Genomic DNA, 22,438 nt, shown 5'->3' with positions numbered 1-22,438 from the left:
GTAACAGAATTCTGAGATTATTCTAGCATCACTGGGTAGAAAAGTGGAATCAGCTCTGGAAAATCATATATATACATGGGACAATTTGCAGATGCCTGGCCTAAAGCTATTTCTCGCCTTACTTCTTTAGGTGTTGGGTGCTGGGACAGACATCAGCTTCTTATTGGGAAGAACTAGAAAAGAAGGTTTGAGAAATGGACATGCAAAAACAGTCTGACAGGCACATCTTTAGGACATTGGAGGAAAAACATACAAATATGAGGTGCACATGAAGTAGAGTCACAAAATGGGTCATTTTCGGAATGTAAATTTAGGACTGTGGACATCTGTACTGATGCAATAAACATTGTGTAACCCTTCCACCAGCATTTCCTAATAAAAATACAATTTTCTATGCTTTTTGAAACTTTCTTATATATTAAAGACTTTTACATATACAGTAATTTCATTTTAAAGAATTTGTTTTATGCTTTAATGTCATTTGATAACCTATATGTATTTTGCATATTAAACTAATATCCAAAATTATACTGAAACTAAATTGGAAAAGTGCTTTCACAAGTGATATCCACCTGTTTTTAATGAAACAGTGTATTAATAGTTATCTTCCAGAGAGATTGTCAGAATGTACTGAAAGTTTATTCATTAATTTTGTGAATCTCTTTAACTTAATAACAGGCTTGAGTTAGAGGTGCCTACAGTAGGCTTCTAATATCAAGTGCAGGAAAGGAACCACAGCACAAACCCACTCTGGCCTAATAACAAGCTTCCAGTAGTAAATCCTAAAACAAGCAATTGTCAACCGTTACCCATAATTACTCATGCTGGGCAATTTATGTGATTTGGAGAATGTTCAACCTTTTTTCAACCTGAAGACTGAACACTGTTCACACTAAACTCTAATCAAACTAACCCCTAATCCTAACATCCATCCTAAAATTTTAATTCTAAATCTGTACTGATGTTGTATTTTAAAAATGCACTGAGCCAAAGGCGCCATTCACCTAACTACACTAACCACTAGCCTTAACTTTCATCCAAAAACTGACATCCTAAAATGGTCACAATGTCATGGTGCAGCAGCTCTGCAAAATAATGTTGTGGCACTGCAGTTCTGAAGACTTTAACCTCTGAGATACCGTTCTGCCCAGATGAAAAATCTGTATGATGTACAATGATTAACACTAAAGGTACAAATTTAATGTCAGAACAGTTATGGTTGGTTAAATACAAGGCACTCATCATTTTTAGCGATCACAAAACACTGACAGTAAGCAGTCAATATAATTGTAAAATAACGCAGTCACTTTGGAAAAATAACACAGTCATAATTGTGTTTGTTTTTTTTTTAAAGTAGTACCAAGCTTCAGTAGGTCAGTGACCCTTTCCACATAAAAAATATCTGTGGTCTAAAAAGACAACATGTACATAGTGTTGGACATCTTATTTGAAGCATAATCCTGATAAAACTGTGGTGAGTTAATTCACTGTACTGTATTAGGATCCCAGAGGGCACTAAAAATGTGTCTTTTCACTCTGTATATTAAGAACTTCATTGTATATATTCCAAAAGTGACTTTGTATATCAGATGGTGGATTTATATTGTCAGAATTTACTTTTTATATTAAAACTTAAACTTTATGTATTCTGACACCCCATGATATATACTGTATGTATGTGTATGTGTGAACTTTATACTATAGTATATACAGTATAGTTTTTGGTGGGACTCATCATCTTTTCATTAACAATATTGTGGGTCTATTTTGCTGGTGAAGTTTTACATGGATGCAGGAATGACATAAAATGAGTATAGGAATAGAGTAGGCATGAAAAGCACACAGACAAACATCATTTAATGTCAGAATCATGATGTCCAAATAGCCAAAAGCCTGAATGTTTAGTTATTATTTACAAAATTATTCATCTACATGAAAAATCTGAATAACAGAAACATACAGAACATGTATTTGCTTTGTTGGCTGTCAACAGGAAGGGCACATTTATTTTTTAAACTTGACTATTCATGTCATTGTGACCAATCCTTACAAACAGTCAATTGGTCTAGATTCAGGCAGCTGCCTTATTCTCTGAAAAGCCTACTTTTTTTTTTTTTTTCAAAAATACACCCAATTATTCTGCAGCTAATGGTCTTATTAGCTGTGCACTTCTCTTATTCTTTGGTTAGCTAAGCACACTCCTTTGAATGCTTGTTACATGGATTTTTTTTTCTTAAGTGGTTCAAAGAAAAAATCAATGGTATATCCATGCAATAAAACTGTGGTGAGCAAAACAAAATTAAGTCTTTGCTACAATAAGTTATAATGTTTACATTTTAGACATTTATTTGTCTAAAATAAGTGTGTATGCTATGAAGATTTTCTCCTGAGTTTGCATAATTGTACACTTTATTAGAATTCAGTTTTAAGATTTGCCAAATTGTAACAGACATGATTCAAAAAATTTTTAGCTCATAGTGACCCTGAACTGCATAAGTAAATTAAAAAATACTGTGAATGACTGGTTTCTATAGTATATTTATCATTTGATATACACAAATAATGGTATGCATCAGGGCAAAGCTAATGAACTTTGTTTTAACGCTAGATCACATTTGGAGACTCCTTTAAAACAAACACCCAATATTTTTTACATTGTAAATATTCATGGATAAATTCTGACATGCTCTAGAAATGTTACTCAATATATATATATAAATTGTCACATATGTGTGCATGGGAAACAGCTAAAGACCTAGGGGTGGCAGAGTGTGCTGTCTCTCTCAGTCTCTTGCAGACCATTCTCGGGAAATCCTACTTGGTTCCGACGCTTACAATGACATCAAGAAAATATCACCTCCTGTTCTTAGACCGACAATGACATCATTTATGGTCAGGAAGATGTCCCTTCTGGGCATGAAGGCATCACTTCCAGTTCCGATGATGTCATTTCCCATTTGATCAGTTAAAACTGCCATCTTGTCTCCATGCAATCATTTCTATTCTGGACTCTGTTCTATGCACATCATGCCACTTCTAAATCTAACTTTTGCAGCAGGGAAAAACAATATACGGGTGGCTGCCCCAAATCTTTATGATGTCATTGACTCTTTCTTATGCCCAGCGGTATACATAGGGCAAATGTCAAAAAGAACCGCAACACAGGAGCATCAAAACACCGTCAGAAGAACGATTCAGGATCACTGATTTATACGCACACAAATTCAACTGGACATACATTTAACACTAGAATTACCAGAGCCTACGAAAAAACTCGTAAATCTGTCCCACCTTAAATTGCTTCTTAAATCCCTTCACAGCTCTCCGCCAGCGTCCTTTGTCTTCTAAATGTGCTGATAAAGAGAAGCTAGAAGCAGCCGGCTATTCCATCCCCCCACCAATTTAGAACGTGCACGAACTTCTCCAAGCCCATGCCTTGATTGAGTATCTGGGAGTGAAGTGGAGTTTTAGAGTGGAAATAATAGATCGTTATTTGGAACACACGCATTTCATGTATGTTCCGTTTCTACAGTAATCTGTGTAAACACATTGTTAAAACAGAAACGTTTTTTATATTCTAGTAGTAGATGACAAAATGTAGGCATAAACTATATAATGTATGAAGCCTGAAGTCCAAATATCAAAGAAACATTTTCACAAAAGTTACAAATATAAGACAACAATTGCGCTTTTATTCAAAAATATAGCTGGAGAAAAAAAAGCCGCCTTAACCTGTGATATTGACTCTTACTAATTATGACCGCCTCGGTGGCGCAATTCATGCGGCTACTGACTGGGAATCAAAAGGTCGTGAGTTCGATTCTGCAGTATTCCGTTTTGAGAAGTAAACTGCTCTTAGTCTTACTATTTTAGAATAAAAGCATACATTTGATTTCAGTCTGTAACAGCCGGTGTAATTTATGATCCTTATAAAGGTTAGTTTTGTTTTTTTTTAATTCACTTTTCATTCTCTCAGTCGCGTTCAGAATCAATCCATACAACCCCATCTGACACGGCTGTTTTCACATAAAGACGCGCTATAGCTCTGCAGTGTACCACGATGCATACTAACGCACCCCAAAGGGTTCTGACACACAAACGCTGGCGAAGCTGCCTTCTTCGTATCTCACTGTCACTTGATTTTCTTTTTATTCAGTTTTATTGAGTGTTCCTGCCAGTCCCCGCATGTTGCTGTATGCTGTTTCTTTTGTACTCCAGGACATGCAGAGGAGAGAATGGTAAAGAGCAGTAACTTCGGCGCTATATGCAATCATCAGACACTCCCCATCTGCCCATGTCACTCAAACACAGGAACATATATTGGTGTAAAAGTATAACAAAAGTGCACTTAAAATTTAGATCTTTACCCTTTACCGATTGTACAGAACAAGGGGTAAGTGATTATTTAAATAAACTGTCAAAGAAAGAAAATAATATACTTAATAAACATTTAAGTCCAATATTTGACAAGCATTTCATAATATAACTAAAAAAAATTAATTGAAAACTGACATCTCATTTAAAGTTGTCTAACTTTACTCTACTCTACTCAGAGCAAGAGCCAACCCATGAGCAATGTCATGAAATGTTTTGGGCAAGCCCTCAACTTATTCCATTATGGGCGAAAAGTTTTGTATGTCTCTTGAATGGCCTTTGATTTACAATCACTCCTAACCCCTTACCTGGAGTATTTGGAGTAAACCAGATATGTTAAAAGCAAGCTATGAAAAATAAGTTGTAATATCCTATACCACACACTACATGCAAAAAGACATGCTGTGTTTAACGGGAAGAATGCTGATATGCCTTGGGAAAGTGACCCTCGGTATTACCTTAAAATGGAAAATATCAAATTGCATCCAAATTAATGGAATAAAAAAGTAACAATAAGCAAAAATACAGGCATCCTAGGCATAGCAGTAATAAAATACTTCAAGGATTAACAGTGTTTGTCTCATTGCGCATTATAATTGGATTATAAATAGTAAAAGCATTGTGGCTCAAAATGAGTCATAACTTAATGCCTTGGGGTACTACTTTAGCTAAGTAAGCAAACAAATAAAAATACACTATTTACTTCTTAGAATAAATCTCTGGGTAAAATAAAAAATGAAAATGCTACTTTCAGCCAACAGTGTCTTTAATTTAAATGAACATTCCTAATACCAAAACCTAAGCTGACAGTTATAGATCTGCTTCATTGTTTTAAATGAAATGTGTTTAGGGCAAGGCAAGGTTAAAACTAAGCTAATTTAGTTACACATTACAAAATATAATGAAACACTTGGCTTCCTTTCTGTATAAAAATGCCTTTACATGGAAAAACATTCAGTGAGTAAATTTCTTAAAATGAATCTGCAAATGAAGTCTGCTTTACGGCTACAGTCCCTACCATTTTATAAATTGTGTATCAATATGTGGTATGTTCAGGTGAGGGATCACAAAATATTATAAGGAGATGCTTATTAAGTAATGCGATTCTGCATTGATGATAAGGCTCACAAATTGCACTCAACCATTGCAGAACCTGCTTCTTCTAATGCAAGAATTCCCAAACTTTTTTCGGCTGCAGACCCCTTTACCAAAAACTTTTAAAACTGTCAACCCCCTAGTCACATGCAGCGGTTTTTCATGTTCACACTTGCTTTGATACATTTTCATGCATTCTTACGTGGGACTGTTTTAATGACATATTTTACCTTTTCGTTCGTAAGTTTGGTATGTAATGTGTTTTTATCAAAAAACTGTTTTTTTTTTTTAATTATTTTAATTCTTAATTAGGTACCTATTGGAATCATAGATATTTTGAAGTAACAAACAAATAGCAATAGTAAGGGGGTCTATTTTTGCTATCGTCGACTCCCAAATTTTTTTATTGAAACTATTGACCCCTAGAAAGTTCAAATCGAACCCAGGGGGTCAATATCGACCAATTTGGGAACTCTTGTTCTAATTCATGGTCAGTGAAGGCAAACTCAGGCACAGCCCAGAACCCTTTGTAAGATGATAATTTTATTTTTTATTAAAATTGAGATCTGCGTTAGTGTGAAACTGTTCATTTAACCTAGGTTAGGGCTTAAACTGGCTTCAGTGTTGAGTTGTGTCACTAGCTCTTTCTTAGGAGTTTAAAATTTAATACAGGTAAAATGTTAAATTTAATCTAATATTGAAATATTGTGCAAGTGAAATGTGCATATTCAGCATAATTAAAAATAATCCAAGCTGCAATAAGGAATATGTATGTGTGTGAGACCATGCTGATTAGGGAGACTAAATTAAAAATGTATAATAGGATTGTTTATGAATGACCATTAACGACACACTGCACAATAACGTGCAGTGAATCCGCTTGACTTGAGCTTCCTAGTTTTCATACTCTTTCTCTTTATGTTTAGCACCGGCTTATTCAGAAGTTGATGCACTTGCTGCTTCCTGAGCATTGCTTCTTTTCTCCACCCTAGCGGCCCGCTTCTTCTCTTCTTTTGTTGGCATCTTTTTGCTTTAAAACTGATAAAGTCAGTGTTTGTGTTGCAATTACTTAGTACTTTTTCTGTAACTTTTCACTGAAGCTGGCATTTAAGTCTTCAATATGGCTCAAGAATGATTTAGGATATGAAGAGGTAGGGGAAGTGACGGTGAACGTGGTAGGTAGGGAATCCATTCCCAGACGGGTTCATCTATTCCCGGTAATTCGGGAATCCCGCATGTCATTCCCGGGAATCCCGGGCGCCCAGGGATGACACAGTGCAGGGGCATATCACATGTGAACAGTTTTAGAACGACCGACACTTATTTTTAATAAAACTACTGCAATATGTTGACATCAACAAAAGACTAACCTTATCTACAAGCAGTTCATGCTGTCATATAAGTACATGTATCTAGTTCAGGGATGCCCACACTTTTTCGGCTTGCCAGCTACTTTTAAAATGACCAGGTCGAAATGATCTACCTACATTAAAAATGATATATATATATTGCATAGTTTTACTGTCAAATAATGCAAAGAGTACGCTACACGTATTTTGCCCTTTACATTGCGCCACAGCGTCTGGTTTGTTTATTTGACAGCATGTAGATCGGGGTAATTACATTCATGGCATTCGTAGTCTGAATCACAATCTGATTGTATGGGTGGTTACCTACCAGGTAACGCCTGTGTCGGCAAACATCCACCACGCTGCCCTCTTCAGTTGCGAGAAGCAGATCATAGTATGTTGCAAAGTTTTACTGTCAAATAATGCAAAGAGTATGCAACACGTGTTTAGCCCTAATTCTGGGCTCATCAGGCGTACATACTCACTGCACGTCAGCGTCAGAGGCGAAGCCACTGCGTGTGGTTTGTTTATTTGACAGCATGTAGATCGTGGTAATTACATTCATGGCATTTGTAGTCTGAATCACATTCTGACTGTATGGGTGTATGTGGGATGACCAGTGTGTTAGAAGAAAAGAGATCTCGGACTGGCCGCCCTGTACTGTATGTCAGTCAAGTGGCAAATGCCATAGGGAGGATATATGATAGACTAACGTTTAAAAAAAAATTTTTTTGAATTCAACGCGATCTACTTGATCAGATACTGATACACTTGTTCTAAACAACGCCTGTGCTTGCGTTGCTCTGAAACACCGCCACTTCAGCTTTTACTGATGCATCCAGTTTCTTGTCATCATTCTGTGATAGCAAGTTTCTTGGCACAGATAATGCGGATGAAACAGACTGACGCATTGCAATTTCAAGTTGCTGTTCAAAGCTGTTGTCTGACAGACATCAATGAAGTCTGCTCTGTCCTGGCATTTGTGAGCTGCCGAGTGCAGACTCCTCCCATTCCACTGTGCTCAGTCTTAGTGGGAGCCGGGAGACTCACGACTACTGCTGGTTGACTGAATCAATCTGAAAAACACTACACTGTGGGTCAAAAAACCGTGCCACTTAATTATTTTCAACTATAACTCTGTTATTTCTTGATTGATTTTTACACTTTTACACACTATATATGCGAGCTTGGCCATTCCCGGTTCCCAGTTTCAAAAATGTCCGGGAATCTCGGGCTCCCAATTACCAGATTCCCTAGTGGTAAGGAAGGAGAACGGAGCTCATACGCATGTACTGCAAGGCCACCCTGCTGGCTGCTACCAAGAATTAATTCTACAATAAAATAAAATAAAAATAAAAAGAGGAATAACCTTGGAGGTCAATCATCACCCCGAAAGCAGACAGTAGACGTCATGTAGTATATGTGTACCAAATTTCAGGTCAACAGGTCAAACGATTTGCGAGCTACAGGTGATTTAAAATCCTGGACAGACAAATGAACAGCCACAATATCATATTATATATAAAGATTTGTTACTCTTTAAAAATCAGAAGTCAGTAAAAAAAAGAAAATTGAATGACTAAAAACAAGCTTGTAGCATCAGTAGTTTAAAATAGGGTACATAATAAAATGTGTAGACTTTTCCACATATTTTACTAATTTCATCATAATAGATCTTGCTACCTTTGTTGTTCTACAGGATAACAATATTTCATCAGTATGCAAGTATGAATTGTGTTTTGCAGTTAATTTCATAAACAATGTGCATAATTGTGAAAATTACTTACTGACGGTAGGTGACCATAACTATTAGAATTGCAGGAATGCAGCACAGAATGATGATCACTGCCAGAGCAAGTAAGGCACCTTCTGTGTATCCGACTGCTTGAGCCGCTTTCTTCACACTGGCCACCACATCAGGAGTTCGAATTTCTAAAATGCGCCCACCCTGGCCTAGATAAGGCTGAAACTCCTTATTAATATCAAGAAGTTTTCCGTCGAGAAATCTGAAAGAAAGAAAGATGAGCGGAAACTGGTGAAGTTAGCATTTTAAAAGCAATTTTAAAAATAGATCTGTTAACAGATTCAGTGCTACTGGACCTTTATCTACTTGCATCTACCAAATGAAACACACTAAGCTCTTGTCACTTAAATACTATTGCTTTGATCATAATAAACCATAATAAAGTTGGATATAGATTTCTCCCAGTTTCCAGAGGTTAAGGCACACAGCATAAAGTGATCTACCAAATTAGACTTAAGTGAGTCCTAAAAACAAGCAATTTTAAAGTGCTTAATTAAAATGCTACATATTACTCAATAAGTACTGAATAACCTTTAGCTTATTGAAGCTTTTCAATGAGTACCCTGTAATGGACTGGTGAACTCTGGTTGGCATTTGTCTTGCATCTAGTGCTACGTGTATAGGCTCAAGCCTCCTGTAACACTGAACTGGATTAAGTAGGTCTGATGCTTTTATGTCAAATATATTATGCATTTCTATTAAATGAAAAACAATTATTCGTAAATATGTTCTTATGTTACTGTATATGTCATTTTTTGTACATTTGTTGCTTATGAAGGACAATCTAAAATATATTTTTAAGAGGAAAGCTCAATAAATGGTGAAGTATGACGTCTTATAAGATGGTTTTCTGTTACTGTATTACTGCTCAAAACTGCAAACGATACCACGGGACAAGCATAAAATGTGAGATTTTGCTTCACTTGACATTTCAACTGTTACTTTTTCCAGAATGTCATGAACATTTCTAAAAGATATTAAGTTGAATATCCCAGCATAAATAGTAACACATTTTCAGGACTCTGCATTTTCATCCTAATTAATGAAATTGCATTTATTAGTAGTTATAACAATCACACTAAAAACATGTATTTACATAAATGAAATGCATTATTTTTGAATTGATCACTTTAGAATTATTCTGAAATTTTTATATACATTTACAGCTCCAGAAGCCCATGTTTAAATCCCAGCTTGGGACTAATACTGGCTTTGTGGGGATGTGGGCATAATTATATACTGTGGCAGACTGGTCCCACATTCATGGTTGATTACTACTCTCCATTCAGTGCTGCTAAGATAGGCTCCTTCTCCCCTTGATTCTGACAATTAGACTGAGATGGGATGGAAAGTAGATAGATGGATAGATTTTTTTTTTATAATTTTATTGATTTTATTGAAATCACACAACATTACATACAAATACATCAATTTTACAAGAATAGAATTGAAAACAAATCAACCTTTACCCCTGAGAAAGAGAGCATGGGCAGCGGAATAAAACTTAAACCTAGTAAAAATAAGTAAATAGATAAATTAATAAGTAAATACAGATGAATGGAAAAGAAAAAAAGAGAATCTTCTTCCTCAGTGCTTTAAAAGCTTATTCTAAAATGTTACTGATTAGATCCTGCCAGGTTTTGAAAAATTTATGCACAGATCCTCTAAGTGAGAATTAGATTTTTTCCAATTTGAAATAGTACATAACATCAGTTACCCACTGACTTAAAAGAGGAGAGTTAGGATTCTTCCAGTTGAGCAAGATAAGTCTGTGAGCCAGTAGTGTAGTAAAGGCAATTACAGTTTGTTTGTCCTTCTCCACTTTAAGGCTATCTGGGAGTACACCAAACACAGCTGTTAGTGGATTAGGAGGGATTGTGACACCACGGCTGTCTGAAAGGCATTTAAAAATGTTGGTCAAGAGTGGAGTTAATTTGGTGCAGGCCCAAAACATGTGACCAGTGAGGCTGGAACTTGATTACAGCGTTCGCAGGTTAGATCTTGCCCTGGAAACATTTTGGACAATTTTAAGTGAGACAGATGTGCTTGAAATATAATTTTGAGATGAATAATTATATGCTTTGCGCATATGGAGCTCGAGTGAATTCTCTGCATTGCTACTTTCCACTTCTTTTCTGATATGTTGAGGGAGAGATCCTTTTCCCATTGTCCTCTTGGATCTTTGAAAGGGAGGGACTGTAAAATGGTTTTAGAAATTGCAGAGATGCTGTCTAAGTGCTTGGAACTGATCAATATATTTTCCAGCATAGAGGGAGGTGTTTCTGTTTAACAAAGTTTCTAATTTGAAGATAGTGAAAGAAATGTGTTGCTGGAAAGTTAAATTTAGAATGTAATTGTTCGTAGGATGCAAAGACATTGTCTATGTACAGATCTCTAAGCGATTTAATCCTAAATGTTTTCCAGACATTAAAAACTGCATATGTTTGTAAGGATTGAAAAAGGTGGTTTTCGTGCAGAGGTGCCACCAATAAAAGATTCTCTATCTTAAAATGATTCTTACATTGGTTCCATATTCTGAGTAAGTGAAGCACTATTGGGCTATTAGTATATTGGTGATCATTTGCATTTATTGGGGCACAAAGCAAGGAATACAAAGTGGAACTGCAGGATTTTATTTCTATTGCAGACCAAGCCTGTATATGTTCATCTATTTGTGTCAATGTCCAGGTTTTTATATGTTGTATGTTTGCTGCCCAGTAGTAAAATTGAAAGTTAGGTAGAGCCATGCCACCTTCTGTCTTTGGCCTTTGTAGGGTCGCTCTTTTGATACGTGGATGTTTTGAATTCCAAATAAATGTGGTTATGGTTGAATCTAATTTCTTAAAGAATGATTTATCTATGTATATTGGAATATTTTGAAATAAAAAGAGAAGTTTAGGGAGGATATTCATCTTAACAATGTTAATTCTTCCAGCTAAAGTGAGATGAAGGATTGACCATCTATGCAAGTCTTGATTTTTTCCACACAGACAACGAAATTTTGTTGATAAAGAGCTTTATGTTTGCTTGTGATGTTTACCTCTAGATAATTAAATTGATCTGAGATGATAAAAGGGAAGGTGTCCAATCTAATATTGTGTGCTTGAGAATTCACTGGAAAGAGCACACTTTTAGTCAATTTAATTCTGAGACCAGAAATTTTTTGAAATTCTGTTAGTGCGGTTAGGACTGCAGGCACAGTATTTTGTGGGTCTGATATATACAGTACCATATCATCTGCATATAGAGAAATTTTCTGTTCAAGTCCTTCTCTGATAATCCCCTTTAACTCATAAGCATTTCAATAGCGAACTGCCAGTGGCTCAATGGCGATTGCAAAAAGTAGTGGTGACAAGGGGCATCCTTGTCTGGTACCACATTCTAGTTTAAAGTAGTCTGAATTAATGTTGTTAATACAAACTGAAGCTTCTGGATTGGCATACAGTAGTTTGATCCATCCACAAATGTTAAGCCAAACTGAAATTTCTCTAATGTAGTGAAAAGGTAGTTCCATTCAATCATGTCAAATGCTTTTTCTACATCCAACAATAATAAAATCTCTGTGATGTTTGACTTTGCGGGTGAGTATATTACATTAAACAGGCGTCGAAGATTGGACGGTAAATATCAGCCTTTAATAAATCCAGTTTGATCTTGTGATATTACTGAAAACAGCACTTTCTCCATCCTTCTATCTAGGACTTTGGAGAGTATCTTAACATCATTATTCAAAAGTGAAATTGGTCTGTATGATTCACATTGTAATATGTCCTTATTTTGTTTAGGAAAGACGGTGATTAATGCTTGAAGAAACGTTTGAGGTACAATTTTATTGTCTCTAGCTTCTCTGAATGTTGCTAATAGGAGGAGAGCTAGCTGAGTGGAGAGCTTCTTACAAAATTCGGCAGGGAAGCCATTGGGGCCTGCTGTTTTCCCACTCTGAAGTGACTTTATAGCATCTAATAATTCTGATAGCGCCGATGATTTATCCAATTCCTCTGCACTAAGAGTATCTGTTTGTGGTATCTCTAATGCATCCAGAAATGCATTAGATTGTGTATTGTTTTCTTTAAACTCAGTATAAGGATTTATAGTAGTCTCTAAATGTGTGCATTATATTTTTATGGTCAATGATTTTATCTCTGTTTGTGTCGGAGACTGCTGGGATTGCATTGCGAACTTCTTGCTTGTGTATTTGTTGAGCTAAAAGCTTATTAGTTTTCTCTCCGTGTTTATAGTAATGATGTCTTGTTTTAAAAATGAGTTGTTCAGTTTCTTTAGTTGTCAAGAGGTTGAGTTCTAAATGTAGAGCCTGCCTTTTCCTATGAAGAGCCTCACTTGGACACCTTGTAGGTTCTCGATCTATTCTAGTTTTCGTTGGTTAGCTTTGATACCTGCTTGGTTTCCAATTTATTTCTGTGGGAAAGATAAGGGATAATCTGTCCTTTTAAGAAGGCATTCAGGGTTTCCCAGAGTATTCCTGCAGAGACCTCTGAGGATATATATTTGTTTTGATATAAATTCTGTAAAGTTCTCGTCTGCTAATAAAAGTGGGTTAAGACGCCATCTGCGAGATAAGTATGTGGGGCATAATGATTTTATCTCTAAGATTAGAGGGTCATGGTTGGAAATAACAATAGCGTTGTACTTGCAGGATTTATTTGTAGGTAAGAAATGGTTATCTACAAAAAAATAATCCATTTTTAAGTAGCAATGATGCACTGGTGAGTAGAAGGAATATGTTCTTGAATTTAGGTTTAGAAATCTCCAGGGGTCTGATAAGTTGTGGTCAGTTACAAATTGTGTAATTGTCTTTGATGTCATCTCCCCTGTGACAGGAGACCTATCTAGGTCTGGATTTAAAACACAATTAAAATCCCCAGCCATTATAATTTTATGAGTGTTCACAAAGGGAATGGATGCAAATACATTTTGCATGAATTCCCTATTATCCACATTGGGTGCATAAGCATTTATCAAAATCACTATATAATTAAATAACTTACCCATAACAATCATGTATCTCCATTCAGGATCAGATACAACATCTGATACTACAAATAAGATTGTTCTATGAATAAGAATTTCCACACCTCTAGTGTTTTTTGTAAAGCTGGAATGGAACATTTGGCCAGTCCAGTCATTTTGCAGGTAGAACTGATCCTTGCTTAATAAGTGGGTCTCCTGTAAAAATACTATTTTAGCATTTAGACTTATTAGGTGAGAGAATACTTTCTTTCTTTTTAATTTGTGATTCAGGCATTAACATTCCAGCTCACAAAGTTAACTGTCCTGTCTTGGAGACATTGATTCTGAATTTTTGATGCCATTTTGTAGTCTTAACCAAAAGTCAGACAGCTTTGACCTTAATTTGCAATTTTCAGGGGTTACTTTCATGCAGTGTATTGTTACGTTGGTAATTATAATTATATGGATTAAAACGATAGAATAGAGATAGCTTGCTCTCTTTCTCCCCCTTCCTAGTCCCAATAGATGGATAGATTTTAAGTATTAACTGCTAATTAAAAAAATCAGTAGGTTTATAGGGCCATTATTAAAAAGTGAACACAGCACTGTGAAGTTCTTACTTTTATATGCTATTCAACATTCAGCACATCACCACTGTATGGCACCATGATTAGCATAGTATAAACATAAGCAATGCTCAAATGTATTCTACAACCATTATTATTTAAGAATGGTAGATTATAATCTGGTTATTTGTTATATATAAAATATAGGGAAATATTTAATTTTCAGACTATTAATACAAAACCTAACATAACCTGTCTGAATCCACTTTAGGGTTGTGCACAGTAAAAGCTCTGTCACTCAACTGCAGAGCCCACGTATGCCCATACCTACAAAAGGGTCAATTACCCGAATTGCACATTGTCCAAGGAATTGAAGGAAAACCCAGAGAACATGCAGACTTCACATGGACATGACCTGGGCACAAGATTCAAGCTCATGCTGGATTCCTGAGTAAAACTTAAGTACTCCTTGATTCCTAATACAGTCTTTAATCTTTCATTATCAAAATTCTCAATTTTCATACTACATAGAAAAAGACAAAAATATTTTGGTGAATCAGCTTTTTATAGAAACTACCTTCCACATGTGATTTTGTTAAACAGCAAAACAGGTGCCTTAGGAATGAAAATACACTGTACGATATACTGCTTTTTTTATTCTAAACACTAGAGGTCATTGTTGTAGTCTAAACATAAAAATACTGTGCTTTAACCTTAATTGTACCCTTGGGCTGCATAAATCAGCCGGCCCAGAAACAGTGTGGTACTAACATCCAGAAAACTGCCAGAAGACTCAGCTTCATGTCTTTAATGATGCTGTTTAATGAAGAATATTCTTCTAAGCAAGTCTGAAGGTGACACAAAAATATGCAGTACTCTTTGTCTGCTTATTAGGTAAAGCCTGTGAATCACAGGCAGTATACGTAATTACAATTTGCATGCTAACACATTCATGGAATGAAGTAAGCTTTCATTTAAAAAAATCAATGCAGGTTCAAACCTATGGAACCTGCAAAACATCTTAAGCTGCTGAGTCATCATTACAATTCCAAAATAAAATTTCTTATGCTTTATTGTCAAATTTATATTTTACATACTGAGTAAAGCATTCTATATGTGGATTATTATACCCTGAATATTACTACTGAAAAGGCAATAATATCCTACTGGATACCTAAAGTCTAAATACGTCTGAGAATATGCACTCCAAAACAGATATTCAAAAATTCTCTTTATGTTCACAATGTTTGTATCTCTTTTGTGTAATTTGATTTGATATGAAAAAGGTAAAAAATGTTTTCACAATCATATTGACAGAATAGTAACAGCACTTGTTACCAAGTCAACTTACTTAAATAATTCATTCCGTGATATGGCTCTGTTTGTTAATGGGTCTATGGCATAGACCATGAGGTCTGATTTTGAGTAATCCTCCTCAGCAAATCCATCCCCAAATCGACGAGGTCCAATAGATTCCACCACAACCTTTGCTCCTGGTATTTGATCTTGAACATACCGCTCCAAAATTCTGCAGGATTTAGGAAGAAATATCTGTTCAGTTTCAAAGACAATGAGCCTCTGTTAAAGTGGATTTGACAAATTTATAGAAGCAAAGTACATATAGGTCAATAGCTTGGTACTAAAGTGGCACTCCATTGAATTACACACTTATCAGATAAATGCCACATTAAGCAGCCAGGATAAAACACCATGAACATTGGTTTATTGTAAACTTTATAAAAGCCCTAATTTTTGACAGTGATCAGCACTTGTAATTCTTAAGAATTCTCAGTTGGTTGACATGAGATGTGAAGAGCATAATGTTTGTAAATAACATTTTGTACATTTCTCTAGAATTAATTTAAAAATGTTTGGTCTGACCTCTGATTATAAAAAGCACATTCTCTGTACAATATTCACATTTGCTTGTTTGGGGGCAAGATTCATAAATTGGGATTGTCCTTGATATCATCTATTATTGCATTCTGAGCAAACCTTTTTTATCAGCAGCACTACAGTAAAGTTGTGATATTTTAACCAATATGGGCTAGAAAAGTGTCCCTCAGTAAGAAGACTTGGGACTATATTGCTGTCAAGAATTAAAAGGGAATCTTGACATTTATATAAATTTTTAATTTTTGATTATTCTTTGTATAGCCCTAAGGAAGTTTATAATCATAATACATTTTATTTATAGCACCTTTCCCAGCTTGGTTGCTATGATGCAACATGTAGCTAACAGCATATTCTATGTGCATGCGTGTGGTGTCATGGGGTGTACTCATGTGTTTTTTGGGGGAGATGAGAAGAATCCAGGGTGAATGCACTATTTTATTTTGTCCTGTCCCTTATTTAATTCTTCCTGTGGATGAATACACCATTTGATATGTTTGCAGTCCTTAACAAAATTTTGATTGTAAACGTTTCACCACAAGGGTGTAGTTTCTTCACATGGCTAATGGACGACCAGGACAAGCTCTCAGCCCATTTCAGGTTCCTTTTTTGATGGCTGGAGTGCAACAAATATGATCTAGAATGCTCAAGTAGTGACAAAATGGGCATAGCTTCACTATAAAGTTCTTTGCGTGACTATAAGATGGACCATAATAGATAAAATATTTTAATATAGGTGCATGGTGATGGGAGCAAGCCATAATAAACACTTCTTTAATAAATGTTCAAACTTACTATACTGAACTGTGAGTTAAAAAAAGTAAGATAATATAAGAATTGATTTAACAAGCAAGTATAACAACTACAAATGTCACAACAAGCCCTATCTAAACTGCTATAAGTTGTCAAACAAACCATACAAAAGATGATTTGCTCAAATTCAAGCAAACTACAATTTTAGCTGTTGAAATCTTTAATTTATACTTTGCATCTTTTAACTAATAGCAGTGCAAACAGCTAGGTATTGATTTAAACTCTGAATCTTTATCGATTTGAACTTTGTATCTTGTACTTCATTCTTTTAGAATTCCAGACTGCCAGACATATCAATTATAATTTCTTTGGAATGTCCAAAAGCAAGCTTATTTATCAGCTTGGGGTAATTAACCTTGGCGTGGGCATCAGCCTGAGAAAATAAAACAATTTCGTAATGTAAACACAAGAGTGGTTTTTAAGATTATTGATCATTTAAGTAATCACTTTAACTTCACGTTGGGAGGGGCCTTTAAAGTTGGGATACACACAACACAGAAAGAGAAAGAGAAGGTCTTCAGCATCACCCAGGCAAGATGTCTTCATTCCAAGTGAAACTGGCAAGGCAAAAGACGTCTGAGGACTGAAGAAACATTTTAAGTGGCTATGGTCTAGGCTTAAAAGGGACTCATTCTCATTATCACCTGTATCTTTACCAAGCGTGGTGTCAGTATAGGACTGAGACACTTTACTGACTTTGCTCATTGACCTACCCATGCTTTGGAGTTTGGCTTTTTTATTTTTTTCAAAAAAAATGCATTTACATGCATTTTGACGTACATCTCCCTTGATCAAAATATTAATTATAAACCTACACAACAAAATTACTTGTCTTACTTTATCCCTATAAGTGTTCATTCAACTCGTATATATATAGAAAATTAACATTGCTACATCTACCTAAAAAAGTTTAGAAAATAAGACTGACTTAAAATTTTACTAATCACAGTCAAAAACATGCAACATTAACAGGAGCATATCATCCTAAACTTATGTAATTTACTAGTAATGTTGGTAGATTTTTTTATAGGGAAACATAAGCAAAGCAAGAAAATGTGAACAATGTCTTGACAAATAGCCCTTTCAGGTTTTATTAGCAACTGCAAACTAACAGAACTACAAAACAATCTGATGTCAACACTTAACATTTTCCTGATGCCCCAATGGCAAGAATAAAACCCCACTGCTAGTTGTTTTGTTGGATACACTACTATGAATGTTCTGTAAAATCTACAAACACACAGCTGCCAAATGTTGAAGGATCAGCCAGGTCAGAGATTTGTCTGGTGTTCACCCGCCACCAACTCCATCAGTAGTAAAGCTTTCAACTTCTGTTACAGCTGGTAAGGCATGCTGCTTCGCGTTTCATTGGTACAGCAAATAAAGTGATGTGGTCAGCATTGTGATGAGTGGCCTGTGGTGCAAGGCAACTTTTTAAATAAATAATCATGTCCTTATAAAGGTGCAGGACTCCAATTGGGTGCAGGTGTGCATTTTGGTCTGTGGTTAATTGTGGTGCAGGCTGATTGCACCACACACATGTGCATAGGAGGGCGGATCAGTCCAACATCTCAATGGAGTCATGGAGGAGGCTGCTCCTTGTACCTGCACCCAATTAGGCAGCAGAGTTAAAAGGAGCCCACATGGAACGGGGGATGAAAGAAATGAAAGAAAAGCTTAGAGAAAGCAGAGGATGGAAGTTAAAGGATGGAAGAGATGGGCAAGAGTGAGTGAGAGCTGATTTGATAAGAAGGAAGCAGGTGGACAGGAATGGTGCCCACAGGAAAGGTACATGTGGTTGGCACCCATGGGGGCTGAGGATTGCAATGCATTACTCACTGAGGACTCTCCTGTTTTGCTGGCAAGGGCACCAAGAGTCAAGGTAGTGGATGCTTGCTGGTGCCCTATGGATTGCCATGGGAGGAGCGGCGGGGACACGAGCAGGACTGCAGGTTGCTTTTGCCTTGTTGGAAGACATCACTCTATGCTGCAAGATCCGAATAGAATAAGCTGGAAAGGCGTCAGTTATAAAAGGAAGCATCAGGACTGTGATTTAAATGGAAGATTCCTGCCAGGTTTCACCCTTGTTTTTATGGATGTATTTATTTGAATCTTAACTTCCAAATTCACTGTCATGATATTGGATTATCTATTTCTAATGGATGAAGCATTGCACTGTTTATTTTGACACTTTGTTTTGCTGGATTTTAATAAAGGCATTATTTCACCTTATGTACATACAACCTTGCTGTTGCATGTGTGTCCTCATTTGTCTGACTCATCCCTTGGGTATGTTATCAGCCCGGTAGCATGGATCCCACCTGCACCTTCGCAGGAATACAGGCTACCAAAATATGTGATTTTGCCATTTTGGTGATAACTTAGTCGAATACATATTCATCAGGCATGTTCAAAACATGTATCATGTAACACTCAGCAATTTGTAAATGCATAAATTAAAAGTACTGCCAAAATCAGTAATTTGTCTGTTTGCTGTTATGTAATGTTACTGGTCAGATTATAACAGATTTTATTTGGGCATGTGTGTCTTGCAAAGGGCTTGTATCTTGTTAGTATAGTTAAAATGTAGGAATTTGCTTTATTTTCACCATTTGTAAGTGGATATAAATTAGCATTAACAAAAACTAGACTAAAAAAAAAAAGATTCCACACTGTTTTTTTTTTTAAATGAATACATCTTTAACAACTAGCAACAAATTTAGGCCCACCCTTTTATGAAATCCTTGCACCGCTACTTGCCTTTACATTAGTATCTTTCAAAAACACCTCTTTAAATACATTTCCTTTTTGCTCCTATTGTTTTTACTGTCTTTTTTAAATGTTGCTTTTTTGCACAGTGCATACATATTGTTTGGTTGGGCCAAAATATGACAAGAATGTCTAATTTGGATGATTGCCATATTCCCACAGGAGTTAGCAGTTGAGATGCAATGTCTTCAACAGGCGGCAACGCAGTGAGTGGGCACCTGCTTTGGTATGTCACCTAGGTGCTCAGTGACGCCAAGGTCTAAAGACGATTATTTGGCTTGCGAAGCTAGTAAGTCTCTTTGTTTGAAGCAGCTGTCCAATTGTGGGTGAAGCCATACAAATGGGGTGCTATAAAAAAGCTACGCTGATGTCTTAATCTGTCTTATATGTGGGTAAGCACTAAATGGGGGGTTGCTATAAATCAGTTGCGCAGAAGTCCAAGTTTGCTTGAGGCAGCCATGTGTTCATGTGGGTGTTTATTAGTTTTCTGAAATCATTTTAAAAGTCAAGGTTACTGCATCTAAATATCTCTCTAAAATGCCTCCCAGATTTTTAACTTGCAAGGATTGGGAATTATTATCCAATTAATAGAGTTGCACAGGGCTTTTAATACATTTTGCTGAGAAACTGTTCTATTGAAAATGACAATGGTTTACAGAATTAAAAAAGCCACAAAAAAACAAGTCAGATATACCATATATATGTAGCAAAACTACATGGGAATTTAAACATAGGATTTATAGTTTTAAATTATTTTTTGTGTATTTAGGAAAACGTAACAATGATGCTTATATACACCATGCAGCAATAGTATTAGAATTTATTTGTGTTTCTGGCAATGTACTGATGTCCCATCCAGTACTGAATTCTGCCATTTTTTTAATGGTGCTGGGATATGCTCCAGCTCTCCGTTACCCTATTCTGGAATAATTGAGGTTGGAAAATGAATAAGTGAATGAATAATTCTCCTCTAAAAGCATGTGCCATGCTAACAAACACCCTACATATATTTCTATTTTTTTATCAGATTTAGTTCTTGTAAAGCATGCCATTCGATCGTCACACACTATATGAATAAATGAAATAATTGCTTTATTGACATAGTGTAATTGTATAAATGAAAATGGGTGAAATCAAAAATTTTACTACTAGTCATAAATTGTCCACACATTTCAAGACATTTTTTCCTTGAAAATGGCAGGCAGCAAGGCAGAAATAAATGCAGAATGGCATAATATTCCATTACATATTCTACAATCACACAAAGCAACACTTATTGAATATGGGAAATGTAAACAATTAGGCTAGTTTAGGGTAGGTAGACTTTATTATCCCAGAGGGAAATTTGTTTGCATCAGGAAAATACAAAAACACAAGACATTGTTACAGAGATCCAACAGATAAACAAAGACACAACATTGGACAACCAATGTTATTGCATAAACACACACTCAAGATCAATACAAAGAAGCATAATTACTTTTAATAGTATACAAAATAATAATGCAGAATTTAACATTTAGCAGCATCCCTAGAGGTAACAGAATTTAAAATATTTATAGCTCTAGGAATAAGAGAGTTCTTAAAATGGATGCTCTTTACCTTTGGAGACTTAAATCTGTAGCCTGATGGCAACAGCTAGAATTTAGAGAAAAGAGGTTGGCTACTGTCTGATAGAATTGAGTTGGCTTTCTTTCTAACCTGTTTGCAATATATTTCAGTGATAGAGGTCTGCTCTGAACTAGTAATTCTACTGCAAATGTTTATGTCGTTAAGATGATTTACATTCTTATTGCTGAGGTTGACAAAGCAACAGATAAAACCAAATGTAATAATGGATGCTTTGGGGTGTTCAGTTTTTGCCAATGGAAAAACAGTTGCCTGTTTCCACAAGCTGGGCACTTGTTGTAAATCCATGGACATTTCAAATATGGAGTGGAATACTGGAGAGAGCTCCTCTGCACAGTAATGAACAACAAAAACAACATTTATTTATATAGCACATTTTCATACAAACAGTAGCTCAAAGTGCTTTACATAATAAAGAACAGAAAAATAAAAGACACAATAAGAAAATAAAATAAGTCAACATTAATTAACATAGAATAAGAGTAAGGTCCAATGGCCAGGGTGGACAGAAAAAACAAAAAAAAACTCCAGACGGCTGGAGGAAAAAAAAATAAAATTTGTAGGGATTCCAGACCATTAGACTGCCTAGTCCCCTCTGAAGCAGACAACCACTTAATCCATCTGGCCCTGAGCTTTTTTTTATTTTTATTTATTTTAGGAATTTTCTGACATCATTTTGGTCAAAGAGGGGCTGACTCCTGGCTCCAGTCCTCCGCCTGTTTACTGACTTACTTCTGAAGCAAAATCCAGTGTTTCAAGTCTTGAATATAACTTATTCAAGTTTTGGGCCAACTGATAATCAGTTTTGATCCCTGCCAGTTAAACTCGATTATTGCTTTTTTTTATGAATGCCCCCCATCTTCTTTATGCCATTCCATGATTAGTCCAGGTTATAAGTCCACAGTTCATTCTCTATCCTGTCATACTTCAGCTTTGCCTGCTTTATTTCACATTTCACCTCCTTCTATAATTCCTTCTGTTCTGTTAATATTCCATGTTGAAATCCCTTATTTTGTCAGGTAACCAATTGTTTTAGATCTTTGGTAAACCACGGCTTGTTGTTAGGTTATTTTTGCCTGATTTTGTGGGTATTAAGGTGTCCTTGCATAAATGCATGTAACAACTTATAGTGCCCGTCATTTCTTTAATGTCAGCACAGGATTTTTCAAACATTGACC

At 35.8% G+C, this 22,438-nt stretch overlaps 1 protein-coding gene across 6 annotated transcripts in view; it reads right to left on the bottom strand.

Annotated features, from left to right (window-relative positions):
* pcdh15b (protocadherin-related 15b) overlaps positions 1-22,438 on the bottom strand; it is a 760,133-nt gene that overhangs the window by 23,805 nt on the left and 713,890 nt on the right. For all 6 annotated transcript variants that reach the window (XM_039771647.1, XM_039771665.1, XM_039771655.1 and 3 more), the window contains 2 exons: positions 15,508-15,684; positions 8,606-8,824 (listed from right to left, as the gene is read on the bottom strand). In XM_039771647.1, the coding sequence (XP_039627581.1) occupies positions 8,606-8,824; positions 15,508-15,684 (396 nt within the window). The remainder of the gene's footprint in view (positions 1-8,605; positions 8,825-15,507; positions 15,685-22,438) is intronic.

Source organism: Polypterus senegalus, chromosome 1 (genome assembly GCF_016835505.1).
Source record: "Polypterus senegalus isolate Bchr_013 chromosome 1, ASM1683550v1, whole genome shotgun sequence".
Lineage (NCBI taxonomy): Eukaryota > Metazoa > Chordata > Cladistia > Polypteriformes > Polypteridae > Polypterus > Polypterus senegalus.
Note: the sequence above shows the minus strand (reverse complement) of the source record. Positions and strands in the feature narration are given on the sequence as shown.